The sequence below is a fragment of the Trichogramma pretiosum genome, unplaced genomic scaffold (assembly GCF_000599845.2).
Source record: "Trichogramma pretiosum strain Unisexual culture from Peru unplaced genomic scaffold, Tpre_2.0 scaffold17, whole genome shotgun sequence".
NCBI classification, from domain to species: domain Eukaryota; kingdom Metazoa; phylum Arthropoda; class Insecta; order Hymenoptera; family Trichogrammatidae; genus Trichogramma; species Trichogramma pretiosum.
The window spans coordinates 110,405-136,071 of NW_019641225.1; the positions used below are offsets into that span (position 1 = coordinate 110,405).

The 25,667-nt window shown below is 37.4% G+C and overlaps 5 protein-coding genes across 7 annotated transcripts; 2 read left to right on the top strand and 3 right to left on the bottom strand.

The window, feature by feature from the left end:
- Positions 1 to 1,210: 1,210 nt before the first annotated feature.
- On the bottom strand, positions 1,211 to 6,327 carry LOC106649205 (alpha-tocopherol transfer protein-like). Of its 2 annotated transcripts, none has more exons than XM_014366497.2 (7): positions 5,811 to 6,327; positions 2,908 to 3,062; positions 2,667 to 2,826; positions 2,392 to 2,572; positions 2,119 to 2,304; positions 1,897 to 2,002; positions 1,211 to 1,812 (listed from the first exon to the last, which is right to left on the bottom strand). In XM_014366497.2, the coding sequence occupies exons 2-7, from the start codon at positions 3,044 to 3,046 to the stop codon at positions 1,652 to 1,654; spliced, it is 933 nt and encodes a 310-aa protein (XP_014221983.1). In that variant the 5' UTR covers positions 3,047 to 3,062; positions 5,811 to 6,327; the 3' UTR covers positions 1,211 to 1,651. The 2 variants fall into 2 exon arrangements, with proteins under 2 accessions (XP_014221983.1, XP_014221982.1); XM_014366496.2 differs by having other exon boundaries at positions 2,908 to 3,059; positions 5,811 to 6,326.
- Positions 6,328 to 12,356: 6,029 nt separating this feature from the next.
- On the bottom strand, positions 12,357 to 13,653 carry LOC106649305 (venom allergen 3-like). The gene is made up of 5 exons (XM_014366643.2): positions 13,441 to 13,653; positions 13,180 to 13,350; positions 12,965 to 13,046; positions 12,751 to 12,886; positions 12,357 to 12,665 (listed from the first exon to the last, which is right to left on the bottom strand). Exons 1-5 carry the CDS (start codon positions 13,567 to 13,569, stop codon positions 12,482 to 12,484), a joined length of 702 nt encoding a protein of 233 aa, XP_014222129.1. The 5' UTR covers positions 13,570 to 13,653; the 3' UTR covers positions 12,357 to 12,481.
- A 211-nt stretch (positions 13,654 to 13,864) lies between these two features.
- LOC106649307 (venom allergen 3-like) lies at positions 13,865 to 17,175 on the bottom strand. 2 transcript variants are annotated; one of them, XM_014366646.2, is made up of 5 exons: positions 15,318 to 15,513; positions 14,974 to 15,126; positions 14,650 to 14,731; positions 14,432 to 14,567; positions 13,865 to 14,358 (listed from the first exon to the last, which is right to left on the bottom strand). In XM_014366646.2, the coding sequence occupies exons 1-5, from the start codon at positions 15,318 to 15,320 to the stop codon at positions 14,178 to 14,180; spliced, it is 555 nt and encodes a 184-aa protein (XP_014222132.1). In that variant the 5' UTR covers positions 15,321 to 15,513; the 3' UTR covers positions 13,865 to 14,177. The 2 variants fall into 2 exon arrangements, with proteins under 2 accessions (XP_014222132.1, XP_014222133.1); XM_014366647.2 differs by lacking the exon at positions 15,318 to 15,513 and adding an exon at positions 17,153 to 17,175 and having other exon boundaries at positions 13,866 to 14,358; positions 14,974 to 15,258.
- A 68-nt stretch (positions 17,176 to 17,243) lies between these two features.
- Positions 17,244 to 19,345, top strand: LOC106649306 (venom allergen 3-like). Its single transcript, XM_014366644.2, has 6 exons — positions 17,244 to 17,373; positions 18,143 to 18,345; positions 18,411 to 18,581; positions 18,657 to 18,738; positions 18,818 to 18,953; positions 19,033 to 19,345. Exons 2-6 carry the CDS (start codon positions 18,223 to 18,225, stop codon positions 19,214 to 19,216), a joined length of 696 nt encoding a protein of 231 aa, XP_014222130.1. The 5' UTR covers positions 17,244 to 17,373; positions 18,143 to 18,222; the 3' UTR covers positions 19,217 to 19,345.
- Positions 19,346 to 19,422: 77 nt separating this feature from the next.
- On the top strand, positions 19,423 to 21,029 carry LOC111693501 (venom allergen 5-like). The gene is made up of 4 exons (XM_023458208.1): positions 19,423 to 20,209; positions 20,301 to 20,553; positions 20,634 to 20,775; positions 20,849 to 21,029. Exons 1-4 carry the CDS (start codon positions 19,928 to 19,930, stop codon positions 21,027 to 21,029), a joined length of 858 nt encoding a protein of 285 aa, XP_023313976.1. The 5' UTR covers positions 19,423 to 19,927.
- Positions 21,030 to 25,667: the final 4,638 nt, after the last annotated feature.

Consider the following 25,667-nt stretch of genomic DNA (forward strand, 5'->3'; position numbering starts at 1 on the left):
AGGTAAGCTCAAAATTCACATAAATGCAGTACATAATCGGAGCAAACCCTTTGAATGTGAGATTTGTCACAAATCATTTGGACAAAAATATACGCTAAAAACTCACATAAATGCAGTACATGATCATAGCAAACCATTTGAATGTGAGATTTGTCACAAAAAATTTGGACAAAAATGTAACCTCAAAACTCATATAAATGCAGTACATAATCTAATCAAACCCTTTGAATGTGAGATTTGTCTGAAATCATTTGTAAACCAGACTACACTCAAAAGTCACATTAACGCAGTACATAATCGTATCAAACCCTTTGAATGTAATATTTGTCAAAAATCATTTGGACAAAAAGGTCACCTCATTTCTCATTTAAATGCTGTTCATAATTTTAGCAAACCCTTTGAGTGTGAAATTTGTCATAAATCATTTGGATACCAGAATGTACTAAAAAATCACGTTACGGCAGTACATGATCGAAACAAACCCTTTGAATGTGAGGTTTGCCAAAAATCATTTGGATATCAGAAAAACTTAAAAAATCACAAATGCAGTACATAATGAAATCAAATACTTCGAATGCGACTTTGTCGCAAAATATATTCATGCGAAAATAACCTCAATAAATACAGTTCATTATCGCAAGTGAAAACTTTAAAAGCTGGACATCTTTCCAGAGACATTCGGACTCACTTAGTACTTTTGACATCGTACGAATAGGCTATAAAATTTACAAAAACATTCCACTATAATTTCCTTCAATTTTTATGAAGAACAATAAAGTATGTAATAATGCCATTCATTTTGTATTTATTATGAAAAAACCTCTCATTCATCTTTATTAATTGAATAAATATTACATACAACAAATATACAAAAAATATATTATATTTTCTTAGAACCGCCTCCCTGTCGATACTTTGTTAATAGTATCTTGTCCTAAAGCATGTATTTCTAAACCTAAATTTGTGTTGAATTAATAATCAAAGTAGTTACTTTTCTTCATAGAAAATCAATATAATATTGACTCAAAGAAAAATCATACTCACTCAGTTGTAGGAAAAGAAAAGCAATTAAACTATTTTTATGATTAAATAAGAAAAATGATGTTAGCACTGGGTGTAGTACGATGCACGTTTAACGTGCGAGCAAAGCGGGAAAACTGTTTTTAGGCTCATGTACGGAGGGAATTCCGAGATAAAAAGACGTCGATAATTTTAATGGTAAGATATACAAATGTTTTTATTAAATCAAGCATGTAAAGTTATCGTTAAGATTACTCGTAAATTTCTGTCTCAATGGAGTAGCAATTTCGATTTTTATTTTTTTTTGGATTTATAATTTACAATATAAGATTTTTTTGAAATATAGGTATACGCTGGAAAAATACTTGATAAATAATCTCCCACACTTCTAAGTACAAAAGAATATATTAATAAACAAAATTAATGATCTACATGATTATTATTTCTTTTTCCACTCGATTTAAATTTGAATGGCCTACAGCTACGAATTATCATTTACCGCTCGTTAGTCGCGTTATTGCTTCGAAATAAAATAAATTAAAAAAAAAAATACTACGTGATTTTACGTTCCATCGCTATCGATATCTGGACACCGATTAGTCTCTCGAAATTGGAAAACGTCATCGCGCGTCTAATCGATGTTCAATTTTCTAAAGGATCCCTGCACACCCTCTAACTCTTTCAGAATGGTCGATCGGCTGCTGGGCAGTCGGGCGCTCTCGTTCGTTTTGCTGAGTTTCTCCTCGCGCAGGAACCAGTCGCGATTCTTCTCGATCTTCAGTCTCCACGCCTCTGTTGGATAGAACAAAAAAAAAAAGAATAATAATAAGCGAATTTCACACAAGCGTATGTACGCGCATAAATGTGTGTACGCACCGTTGAGCTCTTGAAAGGTGCCGGCTTTGCCGCCCCACTCGCACGGCAGTATGTCCTTGTCCAGGTAGGCGTGCAACTCCTCGCCTCCACCGGTGTGAATTCGAAACTGTAGGCGCATCATCGTTGCAGAAAGAGAATGACGGGTTGGAAAAATTATAATCGGCAATCGTGAATCGAGCTTCCCATCATATAGCCCCGGAGTATATACAATAAAAACAATACCTTGGTGATGAGCTTCTCCTTCAGCAGCGGATAAAATATGTTGAGTATGCTGTTGATGAAGGCGGGCGCGTTGAGGTAGTGGACCCTGTGCAGCCTGAACGGCATACTGTCCTGCGTGGCGAGCATGGCCTTCTTTACGATCGCCTGCGTGGGACTGCATTTCGCAAAGTGGCCCGCTGTGAATCCCTGTTGAATAGGAGACAAAAACGAGTAATTTTCTCGTTGGTGCAAAAAATCGTGTCTCGCGGAGGCGATGCTAGCCACATTTATTACCTTCAGGTCGAAAATCATGATGTTGGACAGGGACGGCTCCTCCTGTAGACGCACGTCCAGCACCATGAGTATGCGTCGGGTTATCGCTGTGAGGGAGAATCTCTCCAGAGCCGTGTCGTGCAGGCGCAGTATCGTCACGCGGTAGCCGTCATCGGTCACTCTCGGCAGTACGAAGTACTCCCTGTGGACATTTTTCATTTTTCCAACTCATTCTCTCTCTCTGTGTTCGTTCGTCATTGAGCCATATAGAGGAAAGTATATACGACGATAATTACACAACGTCGCAGCTCTGCTGCACGTCCCGGGCGAGGGGATCGCGCGCCGCGAAGAATTCCGGCAGGGCCGTGCGAGCGCTGAAGTAGGTCTCGAGGATCTTTTTGCATCGCTCCACGCTGTTCTTGCAGCCGAACAGGAAGTGCTCGAGTCTCTTGTCATCTGCGACGATTAAAAAATGGTTCGCGCGAACGTTGAATTATTATTACGGGAAAACGAACGTGTCGAGAATTCGATGCATACCCATGTGGTCCGGCAGGTGAGGCTGCTTGGCGAGCCACTCGCGTATCGCGGCGATGTCCCTGCTCCGCATCTCGGGATCCGGCGGCAGTTCCTCGTCGATTCGCCTCTGCTGCTCCACGGTCGGCGGTAACAACGACATGATTCGGTTTTCACTGCTTACAAAGAATCACATTGAAATTAGTATATAAAATCGGAGGCATTTTTTTCTTGGCGAAGATAAATTTAAACTTATGTGAAAGCTTTTAAATTGTTGTAAAATGAGGGAAATCATGAAGATGAGTTTTTTGAAAACCGTGCTTTGACTTATACAATTATCTTTACTTTACTACTTGCAGATTTACAGAATAGAGTTACTCGCCAGCTACTGGTAGAAACTTAATCTTAATCATAATAGCTTAAATGGTAGCTTTACTGTCCTCTCTTAAATTACAAAATAAAGTTTGGATTATGAAAAGAGAGAGAAAAAAAAAAAGGGCAAACTATTCATACAGCGATTAATTCGTGCTTTGACTTATACAGTTATGTTTACTGGTCCACTTGCTGATTTGCAGTAAAAAGGCACTCGCCATCTGGTGATGAAGGCTGATATTAATAATGATTCAATTTCTATAAATTTTATGGGCCATTCAAGCAAAAAATAAAGCAATATTAAACCACCAATTTTCATCAAATTGTTCAAATTTGAGCAAAGAATTTGATCTTTGTTTGTCATTTTGCACTAATAATAATGAACGCAATTGCACGTTCCATGAATTTTTCGTGCTCTTATTTTACATTAAATCTGCATTAAAACATTTTTTTTAACAGTGTAGTTTTATCTACGCGCAGACAACGAGAAATGAGAAATTAATCATCGATACGCGATAAATCGCCGTACCCAGCGAATTAATTGTATACGCTTAAATACATAAGCAGTATGCAATTCACTTGGCTCGCGGATTTTGCCACACGAACAAAGGGTTATAATAAAAGAAGAAAAAAAAGATCTTCGCACGAGCGTATATATATAGTACGTACGAAGAATCGCACGACAATTAACGACGGCGCACCGCGCGAGCTCGTATAAAGACGCGTATGAAGCACACGCGGGGCAAGGCAATCGCGCGCGCGCGCTCGAGCCCCAAGGTTTACCAGAGACTATCCGCAGAAAGTCTCGTCTTTTTACCTTTTGCGGCCGAGGCGGCGACGTCGTTAGCCTCGTTCTTTCGATTCGATTTTATAACCTACTCCTGTGCAACGTACGTATATACGTGACTTGTGTATCGATTTTTGAGACTTCAGTTACTCAAGATTTTTTTTCTTTTTATTTTGTTATTTCATTCACGTGTCAACGAAAAAAAAAATGAAGATGCAATACCTGCCTACTATCGTCATTGTCATGCATCGCGCGACGAAATATACAATACACGCGTGCCGCATATATCGAGTAATTGCGGCGTATAAGATCGGCGTCGCGTTTCGATTGCAAAAAGTGAAATTGCACGTGCGCGCGCGCCAGCGAGGGCGTAAGCCACCTGCATAAGTATCGACGCCGATCGCCGCCGATCGATGCGTGTCGCGGCTTTTCGTTTCGATTCGAGTAATTGTATACTTAGCGCGGAGAGCCTGTATAAGGCTGTTCTTTCTTCGTCTAAATATGTTTAGTAAGAATTTGATTATAATTTTTCCTGCGATTATTGTTGTCGAGAGAATATAACAAAGGCGAAAATCACGAGTCGCGTTTAAGCCGTCTCTTACGTATTACACGATATTGACCGCGGGATTTACATACCCTCGTTGGACTATTACATATTCCAAGCACGAAATGTCTCTTCGTCGCTAAATGACTTTTTAGCGCTCGTGTATATTATGTAGAGGCACTTGCATCGACCACAGATATACCACGCGCTTTGCCGGTTTCGGGATGAATTTTCATTCGTATAAATAAATCTCTGGATGTGTACTACTACTTTACTGGCTAGCCTTCGATCGCGCGCCGTATTTGTTTTTCTATAATTGCCTAGACCGCGAGTGCATTCGTGAGGGAATTATTTATCTTTCAATTTAACGTCAGTAAAGCGTGACTGAAACATTCGAACATATTTATGATATGTTCATCGGGGAATAGCGTCGATTTTTTGGAGTGTATGGTATTGTCATAGTCAGTTGAATATGATGTATGATGAAAATGGCTATGATTGGTAGTCATTTAACTATCGTCTCTTATTATAAAACTATTTACTATAATTTTTTGAGAGTAACACAACATACAATTGCCCAATTCTACTATGTTGCATAGGAAAACTCGTGACATCGTTTAGATTGATAAATCGACAATAGATGGCGAACGACGATTTTTAGCGAAACCCGCAAGCGGCAAGATATGTTTGAAATGAATATATATATATATAAGAATTTTTAAGCAAATTGTAGCTCGTGTAAATTGTTGTTCTCAGACATTTTTTGTTATTCATTATTTGAAATTAAATATAAATTTCTCTCAGTATCACATAATTCTCGTATATTTCAATAGGCAAATAGTAAAAGCCATGAGTTTATTATGGGCATAATTTCATTACAAGCAAGTTTACAGTTGGACGAATTAAACACAGCTTGGCCATACTACACTGAAAAAACTGTTGTTGTGCTAAATGCTGGTTTATTTGAACTAAATACTTTTCTTTTGAATATTGAAGTTGAAACAAATATTTAAATAATTGAAATGGATATTTATTTGATATGAATTATTTTTCAGTTAATTAACAGGTCATTTTGACGTATGTCACTCACGAAGATTAAGTTCACGTCTGGATTACGATTTACAAAATGACGTTTATGACAGATAAATAAATGCATCAAAGCCTCAGGTATGAGGCTAAATCATAATTTTATGAATCGAATGAATATCTTGAGAACGAACTTACCCTGCTGCCAATTGATTAGTGTACCAAAAAAGATAATCGGAGATCAGCCGCGCGTCCGGTATACGCACTGATGACCCGAACGATCGCACATTCGCTACTCGCGGGCTCCTTCAACGATTCCCTCGTCGCGGATGTACGGTGTACAAAATTTTCACCGCCGAAAAATCGTAAACAAGCGACGCAACTCGGTCATCGTATTGTAACAATAATGATAATGCAATCGTAACGAGGAAACGAAATTTCGATAACACACTCGGTTATGATTGTTGATAAACTTTTTGACGGATGGACTCCCAGGACGGATACGCGCGCAGCACACACACCACCGACTCGGCGAGCGAACAAAAAGTCTCTGCGAGAAACGATTTGTTTATATTTTTTCAATCGCTCCGAGCTCACAGATGCGTCCGCTTGCACATAAAAACATACATACTCACACACTCGAGCGTATGTGTGCGTCGTCGTTCTCGGAAAAAAACACGTCTGCCTTGAGCCGCGAGTCGATGCGGAGTAACGTCGGCGCGCAACGAGCGAAATACTGCACACACGCAGGATCGCGTTCCGCGCTAAAAAGAACAAAAAAAAAAAAAAAATACCTCGCGCGACTCGTGCCCCCCCGCGTACGCGATGCATGAATGCAATTGCGCGAGACTCCTGTGTATACGAGTGTGTTGTCTCTCGTGGCTTCGTTGCGTTGCGTACATACTCACTCCCACCTGCGCGTAAACATGCACGTACTCGCGCCGCCGATCGCATAAAGTGCAATTTTCCATTCTTTCGGTGCGTTCCCGCGCGCGCACGGTGCAGACGCCAGACGCGCGACCGTGTTCAGAATCGGCGAACGATGTTTGGAGTAGATTTTAGTCCTTTTATAATTATTACTATTTTTCTGTATAATACGTTGAATGAACGATTAATTAATCAGTGATTATACCACACACGGGATAAATTTTATGAATAATTTACAACTTGTTCTCATGTTTTAAATGATAAATGAATCTAATCATAGGTACTTACAACCTAGGATGAAGAAGAATGAAGATACAATTATTATACGTTTTATGATTGTTTTATGACGTTTAATACACAAACTTTATTATTTCACTTTCGGAATCGATCATGACATCTAGCGGTTAATTTCAAAGCTCGTCACCAATGACTGAAAAGCCCAAAAATATTAAAACTCACAGGCGAAGTGTTTTTCTAGCCATTTTATTCAATCTAGCTCATATTTTATCTCAAAATTGGCAGTTAATTAAGCAAATATTATTAATTAATGAAAGCACCATAAAAAACGCTGTAGATTCACATTGCATGTACTAAAATTTTGTACTAATTAACCCTGCAATTCATCAGTGAAGTTCATCAGTAATTTCTATTACAAAATGACTACAATTTTGACTTTGCTTTAAAAACAAACCAACAAGTATATTTCTTTTTCACGCGAAACGACAAATTGACATCGAGTAACGAGAGCAAATGTCCTTTAACGTGGGAAGGCATGCAGTTCCGAGCGTCATCTTTTATAAAAACGAACGAAAGTTTGATGTAAGCAGAAAAAAAATCGGACGCAACCTTGTCGCGTACGAGCGCGAATGAGTAGCAGAGAGAAGAGTGTCGCCGTCGCGGTGCAAATCAATTACAGCTGTTTGCGAAATTTCTTAATCGATGGGTAACGCGTTGTGTACATGTAAATGTACACAGTCGTTCAACGGCAACGTATTGATAAGCCAGCGTGGACTCGTTTCTTTTTCTTCGATTCCTAGAGCAGGTGCTCTGCGATAGGCTCGAAAAAAAGTTTTTGAACCAGTGAATTTCGTTTATATGTAATAAAACTAAATTAAATTACCGACAAATTTGAGTATGAACGTATATGTTAGTAACAATATCTTGAAAATGAAATATTCAATTACAATGGATAAAAATTTTTATTTTATAATTTTAACTATTGTAATTTAAAATGATCAAATCAATGTATAATTTGATTAAAAATTGAATAAAACATATGCGATTGATTACATTTTTAAGAATAAGCTCGTTGCCGAGGTATTGTCAGCGGTTTGTTATAAGTTACGTCCAGAAAATTAAAATTATTTGTTTCAATCTTTCGAATATGTTTTTTTAAACAGTGATCGTAAAAAAGTATAGCAGAGCATCAAATTCAGACCAACATCAGGTGAATTCACATATAGTTTTCTCCAGATAATTTCGGGTTTATTGGATTTTTAGAACAGTTTTTTTAGAACACTTGCGTAGTAAATGTAAAACAGAGCAGGTATAGTAAGATTTTAGACTACGTACGTAAGTTTAGACTATATTATTTTAAAAGTTAAATGAGGGAAAAAGAAATTGATAGTTTATTTTGGTTTTTAATATACGACAATTGTTTCATTTTTTTGTCATTATTACTTTTCTATATTATAAAATATAAATCGAAGTTGAAAGTTTTTCGCGTTTATTCGCAAAAGCGCGTCTTGTACTGAAAACTCAAAAATATAAAACGTTCAAGAAAAAGTTCATGAAGCTCATCTGTAAAATTGTAAACAAAGCGAGAGTGACGTTTTGGAGCGATGATCGATAGTATTTTGAAGACGAATGTATGAGTCGATACTGTCACTGGGGTCAAATAGAAATTGTTCTGTTTTGAAAAAATTAATTGCATGGAGTATAGCATCGAATATATTGAATACAAATTTTTTCAATTTTAGGCAAGGTTGATGTTTTTAAGAATCAAAATCCAAGTTGTACAAAATCTCCGGCGCAGACTGTAAGAATAGCAGGTAAGTTTATCGGGTAATCAATTTACAGGGGGAACTAGTTATCACGTGACGTTCATGCAATCTTTCGGGGGACTTCATTCATACATTAATGCGGTTTCAGAAACTGAGAAACAAACTCTGAGGTTCATTTTATTTTATTATTCTAAAGAAGCTATTTCTTTGAGAAAATATTTTATCGAAAATTCAGAAATTCGATTGTAATTATATTTTAAGTATGATTAGAGAATCACGTTAATATGTCATAACATTTTCCTTTTCAAATCTCACTTGGATTTAAATATTGTTTTATATTTGTGCACACGAGCATCGAACGATTTATGTTTTTTTAGGCGATCGATTCATATCTACTTTCGCACGTGTCGTCTGTAACTGCCAAACGTCCCGCGCGCTTTAACCAACAAAATCGTAAACAAGAAATTTTTGATGATATATTACAGCATCAATATCGTATGATTGTTTTCAAAAAATTCGTGGTATTATCACTTATTAGCTCAAAATTTTGCATACCGAGTCGACGAATTCGTTCTAAAAATAAGTAAACATGGTTGACTGTCTGACTCTGTGCAACACTAGCTGCTTGGCCTGCATCTGGTGCTTTTTACTCTCGCTCTGGTGAGTCGCCATACATTTGAATCGATCGATTCATTGATTAGCGTTGATAATATAAGTCTTATCGGTAATGGGATAGACTTTAATTTTTTTTTCAATTAAAATATTAAAGTCAGTGAATTTCATAGTTTTCCAGGGCACTTCACCAATTTCGACGACGCCAACTCCGACACGTGCTCTTTGCGCGCGATGGTGAGACCGAAGAACAAATGTCGAAACAACGTCACGCGTCGTCGAGTCTGCTCGGCTGCCAATTGCAGAAATAAGGTCTACAAATCTTGCAACGGCACGAAAAAATAATAGAGCTAGTCGATTCACTCTAGAGAACGGATATTGTGCATATGAATGATAAATAAAAAAACATTTTACAGCGCAGACAAGTTCGTATTTATTTATCGAATGAGATTATTTGCGTAGAAGTGATTAAAAAAATCTTCGCTGCTCAATTGTATCTCCCTGTTCGAAAAAAAAAAATATATTTCCAGTCAAAATAGAATTTTAATCGTATTAGATTCGATTAACACATTTGACACAGTAAAGAGTCGTGATAGATAAGCCAGATAATCATGCAAATTTTATATCTGTATCCAAGGCAGGCTGGAAAAGAGTCAATGTCAATAAAGTTTCTCTCTTGAAACGTACACAAGGTAGAGTGCGTGATTCTTACTACCTTTCACCGCGTTGTGCATTAATCATGATTGGGGGCCTTTATCGATATTTGTTTGACAGCGTAGATTTCTTAGTAATATCAATACAGTGTCATCGGTTCGATATTTATATTTTATTAGAGAGCAAAAAAAAATTACCCAATTTTAAAGAGATACACAAAAGACATTGTTACAGCGTTACATTCTTACAATCAGTAATTTTTAAATCGTTGAAAGTCATTGAACGAGTAGTTGTTGTTGTTGTTGCCGGTCGATGCATTACTGCCAAGGCCACAGCCGCCGCTCGGTCGTTTGCCTTTCGCGACTGCAACAGTGGGATACAGTACCAAAAAGTTAATGGCCACACTTCGATCGGATACTTTTTTTTTTTCGAGTTAATGAAAAGCACCATATGTACCTTTCGCACACTTGCCACCGGCGACGCTCAGATCGGCATCCTCGAAATTCAAGAACGAGCTAGTCTCGAGATAGGCTTTTCTCTTGGCTTGCTGGGTGCAGGGAGAGCAGCAGCTGAAGTACTTCTGCTGTTTCTCGGCGCACGGGCAGCGACTCTCGGATCCCGAGTCGCATTTTTTAACCGCTCGCGAAGACGATGGCTGCTTCTGTTGTACCGCTACTCTGCTGCTTCGATTGCACGACGACGGCTTCGAATAGCCGCGACAAGATTTTATGTCATTTTTCCGCCTTTTCAGCGCTGAACAGGCCACCTGAATTACATACACACACATACAAGACTCGTCAAATAAATTAACACAATTATCAAACGTCTGAGAACTTACGATCGTCGTGGTGCAGATGCAGCACAGGTAGGAGATGCAGGCGATGCATATACCGACGCCGAAAGCGTCGATCATTTCATATTTTTCGTATCCCCCTGCACCGAGTAACACCACATTAGATTCGATATTTTAGAACATTTTTTGGCATTAATGAACTTGTAATGCGTTGTTTTGATTGATCTCCGTATACATGACGCAATGGGAGGTTAATTTTTTTTTGTCGATCTATACCGGTAGCGGCCGGTCGGAAGTCGGCCGCGAGTGTCATTGACCGAGATCCGAGGGGGATTTAAAAAGTCATGGTCATTATTATAAGAGCATAGAAACTCATAAAAAAATTTAAATAACTCCAATATAAGAGAGAGAGATGCTTTCTTTCGAGCGAATCGTGTCAAATTTGGACCTTGGAAAAATTCGTAGTATACGATTATTGATAATGAATACGCTCGATTTACGTAATACATATAATTTTTTTTTATCTCGCGAAACCGGCGTGTTGTGAAACTACTCGTGTAATTTCGTACGTATATGTGATTAGCGTGAATGATAAATTCTCCTAAACATACACTGGAAAGTAATTATTAATACATATATTTTCGGCGACGGTTCTCGATTATACGAATTTATTTGCTCGTCGAAAACTCATCGATCGTCAAAGGTTTACAAAAATGTCAATATCGAGTATTGTTGTTTGTCTTGGCATTACTCTCCGGTTAATAATTTTTTCCTCCTTTCGGATAATTTTTACAATAAATCAAATGGCGCGATACCATTTTAAAAAAAATATGTAAAGATAGTTTGTGCAAATATTACCGTTCATCCGTGTATTAAAATGATCGAGCCGTGCGCACGTGTGTGTTTGATTGACGCATCGATCAGCATCGAAAAATTCTTGCATCGTTCGATCAAAATTTGTCATCGTGCGCACAACGCGTGCCCGCTACGAACTCGAAGGTAGACAAGAAAAAAAAAGAGACGAAAAAAGAAAATTGACCGATACGTAAAGAGCAGTCAAAACAAACTTCACGAATTACGTATTATATTGTATTATTATGGTAGATAGAAAAGCCAAAAATCCCATAAAAACATTCGCATTCGACCCTTCGCGCGCAAACCCCTGGGGCAGGTAAAGGTAGTGCTTGCCACATACAAAAGGCCGAGAAGACGACACAATTAAGCGACACATTGTATACTCGGCCGCGTATAAAGTTCGCCTCTTTCTCTTCTCGGCATCGATCACACGCGCGACGCGCTTATGAATATGTGCCGCAAAATCTATAATAAGGGTGGATAAATCAAGGCCGGATCCACGGGTGGTCCCTCGCGCGCGAATCCAAAAGGGGAGTATATATGGGTAGTAAAGTCGCCGCTCGAGGTGAGTATACGTTATAGTGTAATTGCAGCGCGATCGAATGACAGATAAGACGAATTTGCCATTGAGGCATGTGGAGATGTCCTTCGGTTTTCATATCATTGTTGCCGCACTACTATGATACTGATGCTGCGGTTTTCGAGGTATATTTGGGGTCGACGTATAGAGAAATACGTTAACAACAGGCTAAGGAGATATAGGGGATGTTTCTTATAAGAAAATATTCGACTCAAATTTACAAAGATTAAGAATTAAGTTTATTGTATAATATTTTCATTTTTTGTACACGTGACCTTTCGTACGACAATTGTTTTGACTCGAGTCTCATTGGCGCGCGCGCAAACACGCAGATAAGTCGATCTCGATGATTTATTGCTACGAAATAATATATTGTTTACATTGTGTTCGAGCGTCGCGTCGGAGTTTCCGCGCGATACGCCTCGTACTATTTTGTTATACTTATTTATTGCACTTTGTACACGGGCTCGCCGAGCCTGTTGCCGGCCGGTCCGTAATTGCAGACTAGATAGACGTGATTGAAACGATCGGGCTTGTGCCTCACCACGCCGCAGCCGATCTTGTCGGTCTCGCCCCAGACGATCTGGGTGTAGGTGCCCACCGGTTTGCCCGTGACGCTGTAGGATCGTCTACGAAAACAAAGAATGAAATCATTATTATTTATTCTTAGTAATGAAAAAAAATCGCTTATTTTTATATAGACGTGAAACTCACTTGAAGCTAGCGACGTCGTTCTTGTCGTAATACTGGACATTGTTGTACCACATCCTGACGATGTTCTCGACCTGGATGTTGTTCACGTCACCGGTGGTTCCACTGGTACCTGCATTCTGGTTGACTTGGAAGCGTTCTGAAAAAATTATGGATAGTTTTTAGCAATTGTAAACATTGTTACTTCCGAGAAAAAATTATGTACTATGATACCCACCTACGTCATTGCACATTGGTGATTTCATCGAGCACTGATCTGCCCACCTTTGAGCGATAGTAGCTAACTCGTCGTCCCACACCTATGACAATATAAATATTTACACGATAGTAATACGTGATATTGCTAACGCGAAGGAAAGTTTGGCTTTATATAGTGCGTGACTGATGTCGAATAGAAATTTCAAGCAAAAAAATGACGCTTTTGTCACTTACCATTGTCTTCATGTCGGAAGCTTTGGGTTGGGGTCCGGGACTGCCTCGGCTCTCCTCTCCCCTGGCTACCTTGGCTCTGAGCTCGTTGTGAAGATCGACGATTCTCTTCTTCTCATCCTCGGACAGGCCGCTGCTGATCACCTGTTTGCAGACTGGCGATGCTCCTCCGGTCTGTACACAGATCGATTACATTGATCAACGATTTGTTGGGAATATTTTTTTTTTTATAGAAAAAATTCACTTCGAACTAAGAAATCTTACGGGATGAGCGCACATGACGTGCTCGGGTCGGGAGGCATACTGGCACGAGTACAGGTGACAGTAATCCGCAGCGCTGACCACGACTGCACAGCAGATGAACGCGAGGAACAGACTCTTCTGGTCGATCATGATGAAGATGATGATGACGATGATGAGGAATAAACGTTGTCGTGCAACTGATGCGATGAATTCAAATTCTTCTGCTCTTATATATATGTACGAAAATGTATCTTCGAGATACACAGCATTATTTTTCTTAATCTTATCGCCTCTCTCTCTTCTTCTTTTAATTTTTAATGCTCATCTCAAGGCTCGTTACGAGCGTCACGCACTTTGGAGAAGGAAAATTACGTGAGGGTATATAACATTGAAATTGTAGTACAAAAGTCATTAGCGATAAATTAATATTTCTCTTTTTATTTTTAAAATGTGCGTTGCAGTGCCATCTTGTCGTTGGCGTTAATAAAAGGCATTGGAATAAGCGTTACATTTGTTCGTTTTTTGGCTGCTTTGCGTAAACCCGGCGCCCCGCGTCTTATCAGCCTGTTTATATTTTCGCAATATTTTTTTCCGACTAGAACTATCTTAACAAAAAAAAAAATAAATGTTTTCTAAATTCATGGTAAAGCGGCGGAAACCGTTGGGTAAATCCAACCTGGGGATAACGATATCAATACTATACGATGGCGCTCAATGCCAGACGTATGGAAATAAAATTTGAAGAAAAAAAGAAGAGCTCAGCGCGTTTCGTAAAGAGGTTGACCCAAGAAATTGCCCCCGGGTCCGTAATTGCACACGATATAAAATTTGTTGTAATTTCCATCTCTGTACTTCACGGCTCCGCATCCCATTTTCGTTGTCTTAGCCCAGATCATTTGAGTGTAATGGCCAATGGGCTGGCCATTGGCTCCCTTGTTGCTGTAATTAAAATTTAAGGTTTTTATCTCGACTTTATGCATTGAGACAAGGGGATAATAAAAGTTTTGATTACCGAAATTTAAGTACGTCATCCTTACTGTAATGAACTACTTCGTCGTACCACATGTAAACCATTTCTTCGATTTTCAGACTATTTATGTCCCCGGTGGTGGACAGATAAGCGATATTTTGACCAACTGTGAATCTTTCTGTGAATTTTTTACATACAAGTATAGAAATTAGGATCGTACATCAATGAAAAATAGACATGTATCAAAGAAGTATACTTACTTACGTTTCTCTCACGATCGTGTCCCCAGATACATTTATCTGCCCACCTTTGTGCAACTGCCGCTAGTTCATCGTCCCATTCCTGCATGAAATTTATTCATTTTAAATGGATAGAAAAATAACTTGGACAAATAAGGTCGATAGATTAGTTCATAAAAATTAGTGCTAATAAATGTTAATAAAAAAAAGAATTTTTTATTGCAGATTATAGGAAACTCAATAAATCAAAATTCTTGAATGTAAGACTTTTTCATGAACAAAAGTATTTATCGACTACTTTTTGCAGATGCATTTTATTAGATAAAATGATATCGAAGTACTAACCAAATTCGGCATGAACTTAGCCGGCGGTTGGGGACCAGGACTGCCTCTTTTCTCTTCGCCCCTGGCCACCTTCTGTCGCAGTTCATTGTGCAAATCGATCACGATTTTCTTATCGCTATCACTTAATCCGGACTCGATTATTTTTTTCGAAAACTGCAGAACATTCAATCAAAAATATCGTGTATCGCTCGGCTTTTCATCCTGTGCATGAAACTTCGCACGAGGCACAACACAACACAAATTTTTCAGGCGAAACGAACATGTAACGACGGCTTTTTATACAAACTGTGAACAATAAACATCAAAACCGTCGCATATAACATAAATCTTGAAATTTTCCTTACCATCTCTGCGTGTGTGTGTGTGTGTTTTACTGTGAATTTTGCCGCAAAACGCAATTAAACCCCCACGCGACTCTCGACCTTTTTTGAACTAATAACAAATGCACTCGATACCAGGTGCGCTCGAGCTTATAGCTCGTAAACGTCAGTCGAGGCTCTACTCGACTTCTTTTGACCAGCAGTAAAACACAAAGGTCTTATCGAGACTCTTAAGGCTTATAATCAACAATGCAGGCAGAATTACCCGGTATATATATCGCTAAATGCGTAGCAATGACGCATAGGGCCTAAAAGCATAGGTGTATACAAGATGCTACTCTTGGACATGACAATAATATCGAATCTTCTAATCTTTGAGAGTAAAAAATATGCGATAATGTTTATTTCAGGGTTACATAAATGATGAGTATCGCACCAAATGATAAAGCGGCGTCTTGCAAATTATTTTACGAGGAGCTCTCTCGTTCTCGTTTTAATGGCAACAATATGACGCGAGGAACTGTAAAACAATGTGACGCATCCTGCAATAGCTATATTGTCATTGCAGTTAGGCTGTTACAGTTTCTGGAAAGATGACTGTGAGGCTCTTATCGAGAAAAATACAATGTTTTGATGAATTTTTGATCGTGGAATCATAGATACAGACTTAGAACAAAATGTATAAACACACGTTCTTCTTTTAAATAAACATGAACGCGCTTTGACAGTCTGCTCATCATTTATATATAATCTCCAGGTATTGTTTGATAAAAGCGATGTACCGACAGATTACTCATGACTACACTCACGCCTCGGGTTTATCGATACGCGAATTGAGTCAGTAGATACAAGCCGTTGTTTTTGCATAAATTAATTTCAGCCGACGAAAGCTGGAAAAGATGGCACATTTAAAGAAAGTTTGAATGAAATTTACATATGATTTTCTAACCGTTCTAGGTCAATTATTTTGTATAATGTTTGAATAACGATTGTAGGTGTTCTAAGATACCTGAAACAATAAATATAACAAGATTTTTTCTACTTAAAATTTAATGATGGTGGTTAGTTTTCAATTTGCATCATTTTGTGTATAATAAAAGTACTTTAAATTTAATGCAGATACTGGGAATCCCACTTTGTCTCTGTATTCTTTATTACGAATAATTTTTTTATCACATATGATGAGAAGAAGATGTGAACACTTAAAATTTAATTTTTATCTTAATCTAGCAGAATAATATTTCAAAATTTAATAAAAAAAATTGAAGGTTAAGATGTTTTAGATAATATGGTTTATCTCTGAAATAATGGTTAAAAAGTATCGTAAAAATTGTAAAATAAGATGCATAAAATTGGAGGAATTATTCGACATATTTTGTAAAAATCTTCAATACCTTGAAATGATTTAAAATTAATTTTATCGTATTTCTGTAATTTTTGACTGTAGTATATTTTTACTATTTCCAATAAAAGTAATATTGAAATTAATTGAAAAAATTTTTGAAAACTTTAAATTCCTTACATAAATTTTTTTCGTATTAGGGATTAGGTGATTATTTTTGGCGAATTGAATATAAAAAACAAACTGGCTGAAACATTTTTTGCAGTATGTTAATAGATAATTGTCAATTGTATTGTCTAAAGATAATATCTTATTGATTTAATTTTAAAAATATGCCCAATGGCACTTTTCTTTGAATTGCACATTTTTTTTTTAATACACGCTTTATTTCTTAGCCTACAGTGATAAAGAGTTTGAAAGAAATTGAAATTTTCAGATGCCGAATATAGATTTTATATAGCTCAATTGTTATTGTGCAACTTTATGACTCTTTTATTAATGTGCAAAAATTAGTTACTTGCGGAACGACCATTAACGATTTTTTTCTATTCCATCTCTTCCGGTTTGAACTGTATTTATTGAGATGAAGCAAAAAGTGGCAATAGTCTTGATTTTTCTTTTCAGTTCAGCTTGTAGTAGCAATGGAGTTGCTTGCAGTATTTGTCATAATTCATTTAACATTTCAGTCGTGCGTAGTTTAGTTTTTAGGTATACCGGCTACAATAAGGATTCATAAAAGTGAGATGAAAAAAAGTAAAAATTTATCCGTCAGAATAATAATCACAGTCCGGGCAAGTAGTTAAAAGCTTAGATGAGGAATAATACGTCTCACCGAAATGGTCGAAAAAAGTGCATTATTAAAATGAAAATAGTTACTTATTAGCTCAATTGCGTTCAATTAATGTTTGCGTAAGACGCTACACACTAGAAGGAAAAATAATCCAAGTTTTGTATTGCGAGCACTCTATTAATCGATATCACGTGCTTACGATCGGCAAATATTCACTTCGAAATTGACCAAGAACACAATAGGTAATTGATACAGCTTGATCCACAGACGTCCGACTGTTTCTTCTTGCTTTTATCTTAATTTATCGGTGAAAAAATGTGCACTAGACCCATGCGCGAGCCATTCAAATAAGCCGGGTGGCAATAAATTAACTTCGCCAGGTACTTTTATCCTCGTCATAATTTATTCACAAACGTGACTTTGTTAAAACGCAGCTACGGAAGTGTCAATCTTTTTTTTTTTTAATGCTACACATCCAAAGCTTCTAGTTAGCAGCGATTTGACATGAAGTATAACGCCAGTAGTTGAACGTTACACTTGTTCCCATGTGGCTCAACGACAAATTTAGTCCTCGGTTTTTCAATTTTGACCACTCAATTTTTGCTATACATCTTTCTTTTAGTAAAATACACATCGAGCGAAGAATAAATTATTGTTAGTAAATGTACTCAAACTATAAGTCAATAAAATTGATGAATATATTTCCTCGTTGAACAGCGAACTCTTATAAATAGTGCCGGCGTGCATAAAGTTCTACAATAGTTCGGACGCATCCACGTGAAAAAACTATTATCAAGATGACGAAGAGTCTTATCGTCTGCTCCTTGGCAGTAATTTCGTTGATTAATTTCGGCGATGCCCAAAATTACTGCAACTTGAATAAGTGCCAAGGAAATTCGCACACCATGTGCCAATATCGGGTATAACGTGAAGTAAATTTTTTTTCTTCAACGAATAATTTTTTTTTCTGTTTAACCATAATCAGTCAAACAATGCCGGCTCGAAATGCGGAAGAGTTTTATCGGCCGGTTTATCGGAAAACGAAAAGAGAACTATCGTCAATGTGCACAATCAACTCAGGCAAAAGGTCGCCAACGGTCGAGAGGGCCGAGGATTACCAGGACCCCAGCCTGCCGCTAAAAATATGCAAAATTTGGTTGGTATATTTATTTCAGTTATCTTTTTTCATAGTTCGTTAAATAATTTCTGCTTGATTTCGCGAATTTCACAGCAATGGGACAATGAATTAGCCACCATTGCTCAAAGATGGGCCAACCAATGCGACTTCAATCACGATAAATGCAGAAATGTCGGTAAGATCTCGTGAAACTTTTAGTCTTGTAATGATGCTTATCTATCCAAGATGTTAACGATATTCTTTAATTATTGTAGAAAGATACTCGGTTGGTCAAAATATTGCCTACGTCGGCACTACCGGCGATGTGAACACCCTCAAAGTTGAAAGTATGGTTAACAACTGGTACAACGAGGTGAAAGACTACAGTAAAAACAGCGTCTCTAAATTCACGTACGTTGAATTTGATTTCAATTTAAATATCTCATTTTTTTCTCTGACTAAAGACTCGCGTTTGATTTTTCTTCTGCAGTAGCCTCAAAGGACCCAATGGTAAGGACGTCGGTCATTACACTCAATTGGTTTGGGCTAAAACGAACAGAGTCGGATGCGGTGCCATGAGATACAACGACGGTCGTTTCAACAAATTCTTCTTGGTTTGCAATTACGGACCAACGGGTAACTACCAGGGACAACCCGTGTACGAAAGACGTTAATTTTTCTTTTCTATCGAAGAAAATTTTCTCGATAAGTACAAAAAGTTTATTTTTTCATTCGAGATACGTCAATAGCATTTAAACAATTGTGTACCTAACAATAACAAAATAAAAATTCTAATTGAAAAATTTCTGGCTTGTTCTTTTTCGACCGAAAAATTCCTTTCTCGAATTTGATCAGCTAATTTTTTTCAAACGCGATCTTTTTCCAAAACACAAATAAAGAATCTCAAACTGTGGCAATAGGTACGTCGACGCTCCAGCAGCAGCGGCGCGTTTATTTACTATGAATACAAGAGCCGATCATCACTTCGGCGTATTCTATGTTTTTTTGTTGACACTTATAATTCTCATATCTTATCCAAGTTAAATCTGATGTAGTCAATTAGCATAATTGGGTTAACCAGGAATTACGCCATCGTCTGTATACACTCGAATCAGAAAAGACCACTTGTAGTAGCTCTCGTGTTAGCTAATTGATAAAGAGAGTCTCGAACGCACTACTATTTTTTTTGTTTAGATTATGATCGTTATCTCGATTTGATTCACCCGATCATCGTATGAAAACCAATCGAATCGATGGCAAATGTTCGCCTCATCGAATTCGCATATAAATACGAGACACCGTGGATCGATTGAATCAAAAACAGTCCAACAGCCAGAATTCGAAGAGCGATTTTTTACTACAAGAGTGCAAGAGTGAGAAGAAAAATGATGATCAAGATTCTGATCTGTGCTCTGGCATTCGTGCTGGTCACGAGCGATTTGTCGAGCGCCGAGTGCAACGAGTATTGGATTTCGTACGAAAGGCCTCATCCTCGGCCAAACCCGCGACCGCGTCCGAATCCACAGCCTCGACCTCAGCCACGACCTCATCCGGAGCCACAGCCGGAGGATCCGCAGCCGGAGCTAAAGCCGAGTGTTTCGCACACCAAGGACGTTTGTCGTCTGTCCACTTGCCAGGGAAAACCTAACACCGAGTGCTTGTTCAGGGTACGATTTTCACTCATGACTTTCTGGAGGAGGAACCCTCGCGCTTCGTCTCCCTATAAAATATAGCTCCTGATTTTTTCATTTATTTTAGGATTACACTCCATCGGCAAATTGCGGCCGCGTTATGACCGTCGGCCTGTCCACGGAAGAAAAGAAAGCCATCGTCGACTTGCACAACGAGTTGAGAATGAAGGTGGCTCGCGGACAGGAGCGCAGAGGCGCACCCGGACCACAGCCCCCCGCGACCGACATGCAGACGCTCGAGTGGGACGAGGAGCTAGCTCAGACCGCCCAAAAGTGGGCCAGTCAGTGCATCTTCCAACACGACCAGTGCAGAGATCTCCGTAAGTATATATTATATCGGCATGTCTCGGGCTTTATCAACCTAAAATGTTATACTTTATTTTCTTGTTTAAATTTTCAGCCCGTTTCCAAGTTGGCCAAAATCTCGCTTGGAGAGGCAACACATCTAAGCAAGGGTTCTCGCAAATCACCGCTGAAATTCTCGTAAAAGACTGGTACGACGAAGTACAATATTACAACAGAAACAGCGTTCACTACTTCAAGTAAGTTTTTCATCTTTAAAAACTTTAAAAACTTTAAAATTATTTCTCAACAACAATTAATTGCCTATTGTAGCTCTCTGTACGGTGCTGGTGGACAAACTGGACATTACACACAGCTCGTCTGGGCAAAGACCAATCGCATCGGCTGCGGCGCCATAAGGAACTACCAAGGTGGCTACTACAAATTCACCCTGGCCTGCAACTATGGACCAGCTGGTAATTTCATGAACCGACCTGTGTACAGGACCCGATAAATCATCGTGCCAACGAGTACATTTTCGACAAAGGTATTGAGGATTTTTCAAAAATTTCTCGGTGCCAGCTTTATGTTAATACGTAATTTTAGGATAGTTTTAACTGTACTTTTTTATAAGAGTGTAAAATAAATAAACTCGATTTTTTAAACGTGTATCTCATTGAGCTTTTTATTGTATGATGAAGTCGCATGTCCAAAAAAAGTTTTCCCTCAGAGATATCCTCAAATTTTTTAGATTTTTTGAAATTGTCCATCACCTTTTTCAAGGGCCTGAAGTTGACATTTTTCCGAGATTCGTAAGCATTTTGAGAATTTCAAAAATTCCTAGCTTAGTGCAGAAGAACGTGATCAAAAAAATGTAGGAAAACTTTTTTGTCGGAAATTTCTCACTGCGTGCGCGAAACACGGGTTTTCTAACCTTAAAGTATCATAAAAATAGTATATTTTTTAACAACTGCGCGAAGTAGTTGACTCATCTAGGAGTTGTTTTCACCCGAGCGTAGCGAGGGTGCAAAGACTCCTGGGTGAGTCAATTTCCTCGCGGACTAGTTGCAAACGATATTTTTTAACTCTGCTTGCGAGAAACTAGGGTTTTCTGACGCTTTAAGGTTAGAAAACCCGTGTTTCGCGCACGCAGTGTTAAGGAGGTTCGGGGGTCTCAGAGGGGGACGAAGCGGGACGCGAGGGGCTCCTATATGTTCATCGTGTTAAAAAATCAGAACTGCCAACTTCGAAATAACACAAAATTATAGGTTTTTTCAATCAACTGGCACACAATTATGGCTATTATTATTAATTATATCATTTTGATGAGTTCTTTTCGATGTCTCAGGCTCAAAACAATATTCTATTTGACATTAGAGTCGAATGAGCACATATTTTTGTTGTTCTAGCTCATTTGTTGGTTAGGATACGCACAAATGACCCACGAATTTTTACACATGAAAATTTATTACTCGATAACTAAACGGTCGATGAACTTTTTTTGCAGTCAAATTATTCGTTATTAAATTTCCTATATGTACGTATTTTTTTCCATTTGGTTTTTTGTTTTTTTAAACTATGTTTATGCTCATTGAAAGTCGAAAATTGATGATTTCTTGTAAAAAACCATGTTAAAAAGTCAAATATTTTTTTTATCATTTTAACAAAATTTTTCGGTAAAAAGTTTAAACATTTATTATATACAGTTTCAAACCATGTAAAGTCAAATATTTTTTTTATCATTTTAACAAAATTTTTCGGTAAAAAGTTTAAACATTTATTATATACAGTTTCAAACCAAGTAAATGTTTTTTAAAATCTTGGCTGCATTTTAAATGAGACCCCCGAACCTCCTTAAAAAATAGCGTTTGCAAGTAGTGGACGAAGCACTTGACTCATCCAGGAGTTGTTTTCACCCGAGCGTAGCGAGCGCTAAAAAATCAAAACCCCAAGCTCGACCTATATTTCGACGAAAAATCTAATGCTGACCTTGAATTTCAAAGCTACAGCGAATCAAAAATACATCTTTCAAATAAAAACCCCTATTATTATTGCAGATTAGTCATGTCTTCTTGTATGTAGTTTTGGAGAATCTCTCGAAATAGTTGATAAAAAATATTGCGATTATTTTGTGCTTGTACTTCAATTTTTCAATCTTTAAAGAATTTTTTATACTTTTATTTATTAGTTATAGGTTGAAGAAGTAAAAAATTTTTAAAAAAGTAGGCATAACAGCCTTATTTAAAACCCTCTATGGAAGTAGCAATTGTGCATTTAAAGAATTCAGTACAGTATAACATAGAGCTTCTAAGCTGAGCTTTTGATACATGTAAGCTACTTGTCGAAGCATTTCAAGGGTTCACATAACTAAATTAAGTTCTATGCGGTCTCATTTCATTCGATAGACCATTGGCCATGGTCAAAAACTAAAAATTGAAATACAAGACCAACTTTAACTCCTTGCACTTACTCTATAAAAGAATATTTTATTAAATGAACTTCAACAATTATAAAAAAAAAGTTAATAAAATATCTTGTAAAATTGTATGTGCAAGTAGTTAAATTTAAGTCAAGTTTAATTTAAGTTAAGTCCTTTAAACTTTAACCATATAGAAACGCACGACTACTTTCAACTAGAAATTTCGCATTCATTAGGGCTTGTAGGTTGAAAGATATATTGTGGTGATTACCTCAAAACTTGAGTCTATTGGAATGCCCATTTTAGAATAGTCAAAATGAATAAAAATTATTTAAAAGCATGTAATGCCGGAACTGGCATTATCTGTTGGGCCGCCCTGACGAACCATCGTCGACTTGCCGAGTGTATAGTTAGTTATAAGAATAGTTATTAATAATTGTATTTTGAACATGATTTCATGTGAGCGCCAAGTGTGAAAGAATAAAACGTAAACACGCGTATACGTTGAAATACTAGAGCGTACATATGAACAGGAGAAGAGAGTCGAAGATTTGCCTTGAGAGCGAACGGAGCTCGAGTGTGAGAGTTGAGCGCGACATCCTGGGGATGTCTAGATCGGATTGACGAGTACCGCGCGGGTAGTGAGATCCCATGTCGCCGGAGTAAAGAGTGCGAGTATCGGTACGAGTCGATCCGAGTGCGCGAGAAAGAACCAGCGAATCCAACGGCCGAGCAGACCACAAGGACAACCAAGGGTGGATCTGGACAAGGAGAAGATCTCGACATCGTGTGGTGAGTCGGGCGGCCCAGCTCTTGGTCGTTGTATTTGTGAGTCGTACGCGCCGACGCGCCCACCAGGGCTACGATCGTCGCGTCTGTCGTCGACCGGGTATTCGGGTACTCTCTGAGGCCGTGTATATTGTTTGTTTTATACGAATAAACCTGGTAGTTGTTATTGTTACACGGAGTGTTTGATTCTTGATGGATGTGTGAGTGTAAAGAGCTTTCCTTTCCCGTATTGCATGAAATTTACAGGTAGACCCCGGACGTGCAGAACGGATCCACAGAGCCAAGGGAAACACGTAACCGACGAGGTACGTCGGGGGTAAGATACGAGGTTACAAGCAATAAATCGACGATTTTCTGTATGAACCATTTCACGTAAAGTTTTAAAGCGCTGTGTCAGCACGGGTATTATTAGGAAAATTGCATAATTTTTAATTCGAGAAAGCTCCCACATTAAAACAAAAATGTGCGACATACGTTTATGATGTGTTTTTTCCTTAGCTTATCGATGGTAAGGTCGAATTATGTACATATTTTTTCTCGAAAAAACATGGGATAAACATTTAAACTCGAATATCTAAAAAACGGCATTTTAAAGATTTTTTAAAACACTCTCGATTGAAAGTGAAAAAAATTCCCCATCAATATACTTTCCATCCAACCGTTCATGTAACTAGAGAATATGTCTTTGTCATGTAAGTACAACATATTGCAGCATAGAAACTTCAAAAAAGAAACCAAATAAAAAATGAAACAATGGAATTTTATAACTTAATACAAACAATGCAACAAACTTCTCATAGTTATCAAGTAATACCTTGAGAAAATGAAAATTTTCCATAAATACAGCTATTTTCCAGAAAACCGTTTTTTGATTCTCTTTCGATTAACGTTAAAAATTTTACATTTCTTAATTTTTTATTGTATATTTTATTGTATATTGTATCGTATAATTTTTTTTTTTTATTGTATTTTTTTTTGCCCTTTTTTGGCTCTCTTAAGGGCTCTAAAAAATAATAATAATGAAAAAATTAAAAATTTTATAGGTTCAAGTTCTAGACAATTTAATTAGCTTTAAAAGAAAAAAAGCATATCTTTAAGTGCAGTACTTTTTGAGATATCTTGGCGCCCGATTCTGAAAAAATAGTTTCGAGAAAAACGCGTTTAAAGTTTTAAAAAGTTAATGTACATACATACATCGTTCCCTCGTAAAAAGACAGCTTTGCTTTTTTGCCTATAACTTTTTAACCAAATCGATTTTGGTAAAACGGGTTTCGGAGGTGTATTCTACGGGACATTTGCTAACTTTGTAAGCCAAAAAAAAATTGATTTTTTGATCGAGTCTCATGAGAGCCTCCCCTTAAACATAAAACCCATAAACCATGGTTTTTTAATAACTAAAATTATCATTTATAATTTGATAACATAATGACGTTACAAAAACTAAAATTCTGTTCGTTATGTTCATGAGAAAAATAATACCCGTGAATTTTTTCGGTTTATATTTTTATGTTGCATGAAAAAAATAGTCAAAGAAGTCGATAGAATTACTTGGATTCAAAAAATGTATTGTTCTTAGAAGGATATAATAGTTTACTCACCTAAAAAATTGTCGGACTTCCTTAAAATTATAATTATACTTTTCATAAATTATTTCGATGTCAAAATAATGAAAAGTAATATGAAATTATGCATTTTAAACATTATGACAGTAAATTATCATAACAAACCCTCGAGGGTTGAGATATATACTGACACGTTAGACGCGACGAACACTTCTGCAATTGCACGAGAAAGCTCGTAGTTGTAGAAATCAATAAATTGTCTCATAATGAATATTCACTTTACAATGAAAAAAAAATGCCAATAGAAAAACGTTTTTTGTACATATTTTTGAAAAATAAGTTAAAAAAATTACGACTCACAATTTATCTGCTGATTTTTTCT